Source organism: Camelus ferus, chromosome 21, assembly GCF_009834535.1.
Source record: "Camelus ferus isolate YT-003-E chromosome 21, BCGSAC_Cfer_1.0, whole genome shotgun sequence".
Classification (NCBI taxonomy): Eukaryota; Metazoa; Chordata; class Mammalia; order Artiodactyla; family Camelidae; genus Camelus; species Camelus ferus.
In genome coordinates this window covers 19,514,054-19,526,630 of record NC_045716.1, presented here as the reverse complement: position 1 = coordinate 19,526,630, position 12,577 = coordinate 19,514,054, and the positions used below count along the sequence as shown (strand labels likewise).

The window sequence follows — 12,577 nt, the reverse complement described above, 5'->3', positions numbered from 1 at the left end:
TTTCTGGCTTATTTCACTTAGAATGACATTCTAAGAGCAGCATTTAAATCACTATTCTCCAAAATAGTTTGTCACCCAAGTGCTTCCCATACCACCTCTATCTGGGGGTTTCCATCAAGAAGGCCAACATGAAGCATAGAACATCTGTGGGTTAGAGCACAGAGACAAACTCCGATGTCTGCTCTGAGAGTGCAGCACAGCGATAATCCCATGTAGTGAGGGACTAGTGGTGCTGCGCTCCAAAACCTGTGTTCTCCGTGTACATCATCTCGTTTGTCCTTCATAAGTCACATGAAGGTGTTATTGGTAGTCTCATTTTATATATGAGAAAACTGAAGTTCGTAGAGGTTAAAAATCTTCTCCGAGTTCACACAGAAAGTGAATGTTAGATGCAGGATTCCGATCCAGCCTACTGAACTCTAAACTTGAGCATTTAATGCTATGTGTTGCTTCCGGAGTCGGCATACAGGTACTACAATATCTGTCGTTTATTTTTAATTTCTTTTTGTTCAGGGGGTAAGTGGTTAGGTTTATTTGTTTATTTTTAGACGAGGGACTGGGGATTGAACCCAGGACCTCACGCATGCTAAGCATGCGCTTTACCTACCACTTGAGCTATACCCTCCCCTCTACAATATCTGTCATTTATTTTTTCAAATGTCTGACTCGATAGTGTTATATCTCAGATTTGCTTCCATAGCCCAGGCTCTGTAAGCTTTCTAATGAGGAATGAGACGCCAGGGGCAGTCAAAGGTGTTGTAATAGCTGCATGCCAGAGTCGTATTTTAAGCAGCTCCCTCATCTACAGTTTTATCAACAAATAACACTTTATGAATTAGATAAATGAATGCTAGAAGTTGTAAGAACCAGGGCAAGTTTACACTGGCTGTAGAATGTAAGAAATGGGCTCTCATCGGTGAAATTAAACATAGTCAATGTAATTGATTTACAGATACTTCCTGCCCTGGCTTAAACAATTATAAAAATCCCTGCACTGAGAATGCCCCGGGTGAGATCTTGAATGAGTCTGTTTATTGTTGAGAACTCCAAAAAGGACTGGGTTGCCTAATGCAGGCTAGAGATAGCAGAATCCTGCCTCTGGAATTATGAATTTGGGTGAATCTCTCCAGTACGCTGATAAACAGAGCGTCCAAATGGTCGGAGACCTAGGTTTCCTGGACTTGAAGAGCAGATGACAGAAACTAATTTGCTTAATTGGTAAACATATAAGGTAGCAACAGTCTTAGTTAATAAAACATCCTTAAGTGCAGCCAGCCTTCTTCTGAGACGTGCTTCCACTGTAACCCGATAGAATTTTCTACCAATATGTAAGTCCAAGTGCTGTCTTGATGAAGTTGATAAAGGCCAGTTTGCTGCAGAAGTAGAGCCAAAATTCCAAAACAGACTAATGAAATTTTGATCACTGAGGTTTTTTTAATCTGTTATAAACTCTGTTTTGTTGTTGGCTCTCCTTTTTCACTTAAATTTTATTTTTTATTTACATGTAGTTGATTTACAATGTTAGTTTCAGGTGTACAGCAAAGTGATTCAGTTATACACATACATACATATTTTTTTCAGATTCTTTTCCATTATAGGTTGTTAGAAAAAATTGAATGTAGTTCCCTGTGCTACACAGTAGGTTCTTGTTGTTTATCTATTTTATGTATAGTAATGTGTATCTGTTCATCTCAAACTCTTAATTTATCCCTCCCCTGCCCTTTCCCCTTTGGTAACCATAGTTTGTTTTCTATGTCTGTGACTCTATTTTGGGTTTGTAAATAAAATTTGTATCTTTTTTTTTAGATTCCACATATAAGTGATATCATAGGATATTTGTTTTTCTCTGTCCAACTTACTTCACTTAATATGATCATCTCTAGGTCTATCTATGTTGCTGCAAATGGCATTATTTCATTCTTTTTATGGCTGAGTAGTATTCCATTGTATATACACACCACAACTTCTTTATCCAGTCATCTGTCAGTGGAATTTAGGTTGCTTCCATGTCTTGGCTATTGTAAATAGTGCTTCTGTGAACATTGGGGTGTATGTATCTTTTCGAATTAGAGTTTTCTCCAGATACATGCCCAGGGGTGGGATTGCTGTGATCATCTGAGTTTTTAACATTTACAGAGAGAAGTTTGTCATCCTGGTTGGGGTTCAAGCTGGGGAGGTGCTGGGGGTATCTGAAGATATGCTGTTATTCCAGAGAAAATTGGCAGAGTGAAGATCCTGTGGTGCATGTGTGTAAGAGAGAGACAGACAGAGACAGAGGGTGGGAGAGAAATGTTATGGTTCATCTGATATTGAAAACCATTCAGCAGGAAGAAGAAATATGTACTTTACCTCAGAAAAGAGAAGACCCAACCACCACCAAAACTGTTAACCCCCAGAGGATAAAAATACCCTTGGAGCAGAGTCAGCTTCCAGAACATTTAACACCCAGCATACGCCTGCCGGAGGGCTGCTTCCAGACTCCTTGGATGCTACCACCAGCCCCCTCCAGCAGTCCTGTAACCAAGGTACCAGATTCCTGTTTTCAGTGTCTCCCCTCCCTACAATGTAATAGCAGAAATCAATAGAAGTATCAAGGAACTTCTCCCTAATCCCCTGCAATACACAATTCTTTAATTAGATCACTAGTGTTTTTATCAAGTGTGTATTTTGAGATCTTACCTACACTCAAATTCCAACTCTTACTATGCTGTCTTCTGTGTTAGGATAATCTCTGACTTAGTGTGTACCTAAACCCTTCCTTTTCAGTAGTGGGTATAATTAGTGATTTGTTTAATTTTATTTTTGTGTTTCCCTCAATGCACAATGAAAGAGAGCGCTTAGGATGCAATAGGATGGAGAAATATAGAGACAACCAAAGCACTGTCCCCAATTCTTTCTCTCTTGTTTTTTACTATGTGAATAATATCATCTTAGAAATTTAGGAAATGCAGGTGCATAGACCAAAAAAATTAATTTTAAGTATCTGAAATCTCCCCTCTGTCAAATGCCATATTTTTGTAAATAGTCTTTCTGATTTTACCTTTTGTTATGTTTCTACTGAAGAATAAGAATTTGCCCCAGTTTAATCCCATTACACGTATTTTTCTATAATCTAGTTTTTTTCTTACTGTATGTAACTTGAAGTGTGATTTAGTTCAAGCAATATCGATTTAAATTATCATTTTAATGTAAAAGAATAATTGCACAGTTATTGTGTAAGTTTAAAAATAAGCCTTTATTATTATTCCCTATACACACAATGAAGATAATAAGAGCACATGTCCATCAGGTCTACTCTTAGGACTCTAAGTGTAGATACATAATTTTCTTCCTTAAGAACAGTGCACTTCTTGTCAAGGTGCTGCTCTTCTTACTATTATGAGGTTTCTGTTGCTGATTAGCTTGTGCTGGGAATAAGCATCCCAGTGTTAGAGAGAATGGATCACGATGGTGAGAAGTCAGAGTGAAGCCCCATGGCCCACAGGTCACAGCCTGTATAACTGTACAAGTCAGATCAGACCACAGGCAGCACTGCTGGTCCATGGAAGCAGCCAGCCTGTCTCCATAAACTGGTCCCTAAGACCCGCATAGCCCACCCTTGCCTCCCTGTTTCCTCTTACAGATCAGCAGCCTCCCCTCCAATTCAAACTTCTCCCCTGAGACTCAGAAACAGTGCAGGCCCCTGGGGAGACAGGAGGTCAGAGAAAGTCCCCTGACACCTGACTTCTACATTCTTCCCCACAGGGGCCTGCCCCTGTTGAATAACAGGAGAATGCAGAGGAGGAAAAACAATTTCCTCTCTACCTGTCTGAGTTCTTGTGAAACCCCCGTATTAAAAGAAAGGTAAACAAGGAAAAAACAAGCTGAACTCTATTAACATACACCTCAGTATACATGGAAGATACCCAGGGAAAAGGAGTAACTTCCTGAGGTGGCCTAAACCACCAGCTTAAATACCATCTTCTGCTTTGTTACAATAAAATTAAATGTATACACCAAAAAAAAAAAAAAAATCTTCAACCAAAAACAGAAGGAAAAATGGTGTGGGGAGGCCAGTTATGGGGAGGTTACCAGGAAAAGCAGGATTAATAAAGCTGAGGTTTGCTATGCAGATTGAACTCCACTGACAAGACTCCTGAGATTTAGAGTCTTCCTTCTCTTCCTGGTACGCAGGGACAGACACCCTTAGAAATGGAGATTTAATTTACAAATGTAAATTTCCCTTACAAAAGGGCAACTTCTTTTCAATTTTAGAGCTTCTTCTATGTATACTATCTTTTTTCTTTGTTTGTTTTTCCAAAATCATCAGCTTAAAATAATTCTATGCCTAAGAAACATATTTGGGGGTGGCTGATTCTGCTATGCTTAAAAATATCCTTTATCTAGGACATTTCCAAACTAGGCAAATTCATGGGATTCTTCCAATGACTGCCTTACGAACCCCTTTTCATCACAGCTCTGCTTTGGTGAAAAGGGACTTTCTACCTGGGGTATTTACTTATTTATTTATTTATTATTATTGAAGTACAGTCACTTACAATGTGCCAGTCTCTGGTGTACAGCGCAATGTCCCAGTCTTGCATATACATACATATGGGTCTTTAAATTGCCACGTCTACTGGGATGGAATCAATGGTTTCTGACCAGAGACAATCCCCACTCTTAATGCTATCAAGGGTGATTTATTTTTTCCCTATTTATGTCTTATCGTGCTCACTAAAATGATGAGACAATTTAAGATTATTTTTCATCCTCCTGTCTGTTAGGAATCACTACACAGAAGCATCGTTATCACCCACTGCCTCTGTACTCCACATAGCACTTCCTAGGAGAAATGTTTTTTTCCTTGGGTTAATACTTTTTAAAGAAAAATATCCTTTCTATTATAGTCATAAAATAATGAAAAAAAGAAGAAAAATCACTGTTTAAATCTTCTCTATTTCTTCCACTAGATTAATTATACTGTGTCAGTGATCTTTGTCTAGTTTTTTTTTTCTAACTCCACCCAATTATGTAATTTGTTAAGCCTTAATATTAAACCTGAGATCATATTAGAGGATGAATCTGTGTTCCCTTTCTTAATTGCACTTGTACTTCGTGTGTCCTTCTAAGTAGAAACCAAAGTTGAAGGCTGTTCCTAAAGAAGCTTCCAGAGAGGAGGGCTTCCAAAGGGGCCCCAAAGAAGTGATGGTGCTGAATGCAACAGAACCATTTATATATGATGTCAGAGAAGGCAACAGAGAGATGTTTCATGCCACAGTGGCTACTGAGAGCGAATTCTTCCAAGTGAAGGTTTATCATGTTGCCCTGAAGGAGAAGTTCATCCCAAAGAAAATTATTGCCATATCGGATTATGTTGGCCGCAATGGGTTCCTGGAGATATTCCATACCTTATCTGTGTCCGATGTTAATGCTGACCGAAAGATGGAAATCCCTCAGAGCCTGATTAGAAAGGCAAATGCAACTCCTAAAATCAGTCATCTCCACTTGCAAGCTTCAGGAACATTTGTGAATGGGGTGTTTCAGGTGCACAAGGTAAGCCCACACCATTGTTTTGCAATATTTCTTCTGTAACCCTAGAATTTAAACATCTTAGCTGCCAAATGTATTTGACTAACTTCGTAAACACAACAACTCAAAACCCTGCTGACGGCGGATTGTTGGGTGGAGTTTCCTCACTTTAGAATTTAGGAAAGATACTCTCTTAACATTCTTCTTCCCAAGGTAACACCATACAAGTTCTTTAGATAGTGATTCACCAGAAATCATGGCATTTTTATCAGCTGTGTTGATCTGTTCGTGCAACCCTGGTACAAAACAGTGCAGAATTTCTATCTATCTATCTATCTATCTATCTATCTATCTATCTATCTATCATCTATCTATCTACATATAGAGATAGACATATACAGAGAGAGAGCTCTTATGAGTTTGTTTCTTTGAGATCTGCCCCATCTGTTTCAGTGATAGCTTAACTTAATTGTGAATAAAGAGTTGCCCTTCCAAGCTTGGATTCCAGTTGCAGCAACCAGAGTAAGAAATCAGTAGACTGCTCTGCCCTAGAATCCAGCTCTTATCACTGGTCAGCTAAGATTCTGATCATCTGAACTCCAGAATTCTCTCAGCTCATCACATTCTCTCGTCAAAAAATTGTGGAGCAAAAGACTTCGGCATTAACCAATAAGAGAAATACAGTTATTGAAAACATGAGAGAAATCGAGTAGTGTTGTTCCTAAATTTATTACTAGGGACAATAAAATGTAGAATTTTGGTGAATTCTTAGAATTAAGGTAGATATTTCAGTCCCAGCACATCACAGAACTCCTACGTGGAGCTGACGTAACTTTCCATGTGAAGTGTTGCTTCAGGCTCCGTTGCATATATATCTTCTAGGGTGGCCCTTTACTGTTACCCCTGTCATTTTCTGTACACTGTTTAAGTGACTGTGCACACATGTGCATTTGTAGAATTAATGAGTGAAATAAGTGAGATAGAAACTAGAACAATGGGACTAGATGGTCTAGATTCAAGATTTGAGCAGATTAGGGAAGAATGACTAGAGAAGATAGAAGAAAGAATTACACATTGACATAACAATCTACTTAATGAGGATTTGCAACAATCTTTTTGAGATTCATCGTAGGACATGAATGGCCTTCTCTGTTCTCAGGGAGATTCAATGAAACCAGCAAAGGTTATCAGACCACTGTATCCAAGTTTCCTCAGAAATCTCAGCTGTTCTGAGGTGGAAGCAGGAAAAATTAGGAAAGTAATTAATTTTTCTAGAAGAAGTTAACACAGAGAGAGCTAAGGCAAGGAAAGGTAGAAAGAGGATTTAAGTATGAGAATAATCTGAACAAGACATCTTACGCTGTTTGGTACCTGTACTTTTGGACCCCCATCTCATAGTAGCCTGCCTGAGACAAAAGTTTCCCCTAACACCCTGTATTTTTCAGGGTTGTGAAAATTCCTGATCCAGTTTTCAGATGATAAGGGCTTTTTTTTTTTTTTTTTTTTTTTCAGAAAACGGTGTGGAATGAATGCATATATTATGAAGTACAAGACAGTACAGGAGCTATGGAGGTCCTGGTGTACGGACGACTGACCAGAACCCTCTGTGAGGAAGGCGACAAACTTAAACTCATCTGCTTTGAACTGGCATTAAAAGGGGAAGGAAGGCAGTTAAGATCTGTCATTCACAGTTACATCAAGGTGAGACCTTCTGGGGGACACCGCGGCTCCAAAGCGGAAGACTTTAGGAAAAGTAGGCTGCTACTATTACACAGAGTCTAACAGGTGAAAAAAAACTAATCCTTGCCCTTTAGTGGGTGTAAACTTTTTTTCATCGTTCATTTTTTAGAAGGATATCTTTAATTATATTAAAGAGAGAAAAGAGAGGTTATCAAAGGATATGGTATCTAAGATAAATATTATAGAAATGGTTGAATTTTCAAAGCAGGGAGATTATTTAGTAAATGTGGGCTTCATTAAGGCAGATTTGCTTCAAATACTGGCTCTGTGATTTGTTAGTTGACTAATAACTTAAATCCTAGGGACCTCTGATTTATTATCTATAGAATGGAGGAAGTATCTTTTATCTCAGAGGATAGTTAACAGAATTCATTCCAGCCCTAAATGATGAAGGATGTTCCTGAGCATTTCAGAACACAGAGTTACCTGCCTTTGGTGAGATACACATACTGGTCCACAACAGAGGTAGTTGGTTGGTGGTTTGACTTGTCGCACTCACACACACACACACACACACACATTCATGTGGAATTCTTGGAACACTAACAAAGGCCTGTAAAGGTAGACCTTGTTTTATTGTACTTCACTTTATTGTATTTCATAGATGCTAAGTTTTTTACAAACTGAGGGTTTGTGACAATCCCATGTACAGCAAATCTATTGGCACCATTTTTCCAAAGTATTTGTTCACTCTGAGTCTCTATATTACACTTAGCAATTCTCATAACATTTCAAGCTTTTTCAATATTAATATGTTTGTCATGGTGATCTTTGATCAATGATCTTTGATGTTACTATTGAAATCATTTAGGGTTCCATGAACCGCACACCCATGTAGTATGGTGAATTTCATCAATAAATGTTGTATGTGTTCTGACTGTTCCGTTGACAGACCATTACCCCCATCTCTCTCCCTCTCCTTGGACCTCTCTGTTCCCTGACACACAACAATATTGAACTTAGGCCAAATAATAACTCTACAGGGGCCTCTAAGTGTTCACATGAAAGGAAGAGTCACACATCTCTCATGTTGTATCAAAAGCTAGAAATGAGGAGGGTGGGCTATAGCTCAGTGGTAGAGTACTTGCTTAGCATGCACAAGGTCCTGGGTTCAATCCCCAGTAACTCCATTTAAAAAAAAAAATACAAAAAACTAGAAATGATTAAGTTTAGTGAATGAAGCAGCCTTATCTTGGAAGAAGATGCCATCTATGGCTTTCATAGCTAGAGAGGAGAAGTCAATGTCTGGCTTCAAAGTTTCAAACGATAGGTTGACTCTCTTGTTAAGGGTTCATGCAGCTGGTGACTTCAAATTGAAGCCAATGCTCACTTACCATTCTGGAAATCCTAGGGCCCTTAAGATTTATGCTAAATCTATTTTGCCAGTGCTCTTTTAAATGGCACAATAAAGACTGGATGACAGCACATCTGCCTACAACATGATTTACTGAATATTTTAAGCCCACTGTTCCTGAGACTACTCAAGAAAAAAAAAATATTTTTTTTGAAATATTACTGTTCATTGACAACACACCTGATCACCCAAGAGCTCTGAAGGAGATGTACTATGAAATTAATGCTGTTTTCACGCTTGCTTGCACAACATCCATTTTGCATCCCATGGATCAAGGAGTAATTTCAACTTTCAAGTCTTATTATTTAAGAAATACATTTCACAGGGCTACAGCTGCCACAGACAGTGATTCTTCTGATGGATCTGAGTGAAGTCAAATAAAAGCCTTCTGGGAAGGATTCTCCATTCTAGATATCATCAAAAACATTCATAATTCATGGGAAGAAGTCAAAACACCAAAAAGAACTAGAGTTTGAAGGAAGTTAATTTCAACCTTCCTGAATGATTTTGAGAAGTTCATGACTTCAGTGGAGGAAGTAACTGGAGATGTGGTAGAAATAGCAAAAAGAACTAGAATTAGAAGTGGAGCCTGAAGATGTGGCTGAATTGCTGTAGTCCCATGATACAACTTTAAGGGATGAGGAGCAAAGAGAACACAGCTTCTTGAAATGGAATCTACTCTTGGAGAAGATGCTGTGAAGATTGTTGAAATGACAACAAAGGATTCCGAATATTACATAAGTTAGTTGATAAAGCAGTGGCATCAGTCAGTAGCCATCAACATCAAGTCAAGACCCTCCACCAGAAAAAAAGATTGACTCACTAAAGAATCAGATGATGGTTAGCATTTCTTAGCAATAAAGTATTTCTTGACTAAGAAATGTACGTTAATGCTACTACACACTTAATAGACCACAGTATAGCAAAACATAACTTTTATGTGCACTGGGCAAGCAAAAACAAAACAAAACAAAACAGTGTGTGTCATTTTATTGCAATGTTCGCTTTGTTGCAGTGGTCTGGAACTGAACCCACAATCTCTCTGAGATCTGCCTGTGCTGGAATGCAAACAGATCCAACACAAACGCTGACATATCCAGGCACTCAGAAATGCACATGCTCTTAGATATTTCCAGTCCTCAGGCTCTCAATTAGGTATTCCCAATGCTTCCTTCACAGCTTTGTACCAGGAGTACCTTTTTCCCCTTTCTTCCACCTTTCCCCCCAGTGAGAACTTTCCCTTCAGCTCTCAGCACTGAGAACACTGGCTCCTTCCTCTTTCTTGTTCTCCAACGACTCCTGCCTGCCCACCTGGACTCATGCTGGATATGAGCACATATCTCATTTCAGGGTCCCAGCCAAGAACGGGAGGGTGGCGATGACTCCAAAGAAGAGACAGAGGAGAATGAGAGAAGAGTGTTTTAGAAAGGAAGGGAAAAGGGGTGCAGCCCAAAGCCAGGGGACGTGGTGTGAGTGAAGGCAGAAGTGTACCATCAGGGTCATCTCATGGTTTCTCATTCTCTCCTTCTTCTTCCAGGTCATCAAGCCCAGGAAAAACAAGTAACAACCACTCAGCCCTGCTTCACATGTGGACACCTCGCAACATCAGCAGCCAAGCTTCCAGCAGGCTGCTTCTGAAAACCCAGGCACCATTAATATTGATGTTTATGAAGCTAAAATCTAGGTACCAGAAAAAAAAAAAAAAAGCTATATATGCATGTGGTTAAAATACAGAAATATATATACAAGCTATTAATTCTTAAAAATGGGGTGTTAGGAGTGCTTTTCATTTCCTTTTTTATATTTTTCTATACCATCTGAATGCCATGTTTTGCACCTATAACTTCTTTAATTTGGAAAAAATAATAAACATCATGTTTTCTTTCTAAAAATGTGCTTCCCTAGGAGGCTGATTACTGGGTTTGTTACTTAAAGGCAAATAGTCTGTAGCCTGCAAATCAGATAGAGACACATGGGCCCCAAGCAATGTTTAGATTTCTACTTTGGGTGTGATCTTAACAGGGTACAGCTCTGGTCAAGAGCGAACAGGTTGAACAAGCTGTGCCCTGCTCAGATAAATCCAGCAGAGAGGCAGATGGGCTGAAATGCAGCCTGGGCTTCAGTTGCTAAGCCCTGTCCTAGGGTGGAGTTGCTTTAGTCCAAAACAATGATGTCTTTTCAGAAAAGGTCTCCTGAAGGGGCCATGACTGAGTAATTTGTCTGCCAAATAAGGCAGCTTCTGGTGATTGCACGAAGTCACTTGTAAATGTTGGAAGCAACTCTAGCCCTGTCTGATGTGAAATAACCAGGTCCACTCATTTACTCAAGTACCAACAGCTCAGAAGCCCTCCAGCTATACCTCCTGGTCCTCACACCCCACTCCTGTGGATTCCATGAGCATGCTTCCCCGGGCAAAGACTTGTATTAGGCAAACACCAAATAGTAACTAATTCACTTTAGACTACAATGGCAGGAAGTCGATATCTAATACTGAAATTCACAGTGTATTTACTGACCACATATTTGGTACCTGGTGCTTTGCAATCATTTTGTGTCACTTAATCTTCATAATAGCTCTAGAGGGTTGATCGTGCTCTTCTTTTTACTCTCCTAATGAGACAAATAAGGGACAGGGAGGTCAGATCACTTTCCTAATGATTAAAACAGTTTCATCATAACAAGGATTTCCTTCATGCCATATTATTGTCAACTATCCCTCCAGTTCCAAGCTCCGGGTACTCACTGACATAGTTTCTTAACTTAAGCTTTTCCCTTTTCCAGAGTTCCCTAAAATGGAATTTTAAATGTATGTAGCATTTTGAGTCTGGCTTCTTTCACTTAGTATATTGCATTTAGGATTCATTGACGTAGTGTGTGTATCAGTTTATTCCTTTTTATTGCTGCGCAGAATTCAGTGTGTGGACACACCAAAGTTTGCTTCTTCATTCCCCAGGTGAGGGGAAATTGGATTGTTTATAGTTTTGCACAGTGATGACTAAAACTGCTACAACTGTTCACGTGCAAATTTTTATGTGAACATGTGTTATCATTTCAATGAGGAAAAATCTTGGAGTGAGACTCTTGGTCCATAGGGTAAATTTATGTTCAAATATATAAGAAATTGCCAGAGTGTTTCCTAACGTGACTGCAACATTTTCCATTCCTACCAGCAATGTGTGAGAGTTTCAGTTGCTCTGTATCTGCCTCAGAGTTTAGCACTGTAGTTGTGTGTTAACTTTAAAAGACGAACGAGCAAACTCTCTCGCAAAGTTGTGTACCATTTAACGTTCCCGCCACCTCATATGACCCTTCTAATTCCTCCTCATCAGCACTTGGTATAATCAGTTATTTTAAATTTTAAATAGTCATTCTAATTGGTGCCTAGCAGCATTTCACTATGGTTTTAATTTGCATTTCCCTAAAGATAAATCATGTTGAGGATCTTTTATGTGTTTATTTGCCACCCGTGTATCTTTTCTTTTGCCCATCTTAAAAATTCAGATGTTTGTTCTCATAACATTGAGTTTTGAGACTTCTTTACAAATTCTGGGTACATGATCTTTAGTGGCTATGTGACAAGCAAATATTAAGTCCCAAACTCTGGCTTGCCTTAACACGATTTAAAGGCATCTTTTGAAAACAACTGTTCATTTTGGTAAAGTTTAAATGATCAAAATATTTATCTTACTTAGATTGGCTTTTTGAGTCATAGCTAAGAAATCTTTGCCTAAACCAACATCACAGAGATTTTTCTTTTGTGTTTTCTTCGAGAAGTTTTATACTTTTAGGTTTTACATTTAAGTCAATGACCCATTTTGAGTTAATTTTTGTATAGAGATTGAGGTATAAATCAGACCCATTATTTTTTCTTTGTTTCAACTTTATTGAGGTATATTTATAATATAAAATTTGACCTACTTAATGAATACATTTGTGACCAGTTTGTATACATGAGTATGCCTGTGATTCCAT

The 12,577-nt window shown here is 38.7% G+C and overlaps 1 protein-coding gene across 1 annotated transcript in view; it reads left to right on the top strand.

The window, feature by feature from the left end:
- Positions 1-12,119, top strand: part of IFI16 (interferon gamma inducible protein 16) — a 55,203-nt gene extending 43,084 nt beyond the window's left edge. Inside the window, 4 exon segments of the mRNA XM_032463960.1 lie at positions 2,325-2,525; positions 5,116-5,535; positions 7,024-7,212; positions 10,143-12,119. Of these exon segments, the coding sequence (XP_032319851.1) occupies positions 2,325-2,525; positions 5,116-5,535; positions 7,024-7,212; positions 10,143-10,289 (957 nt within the window). The 3' untranslated portion in view covers positions 10,290-12,119.
- Positions 12,120-12,577: the final 458 nt, after the last annotated feature.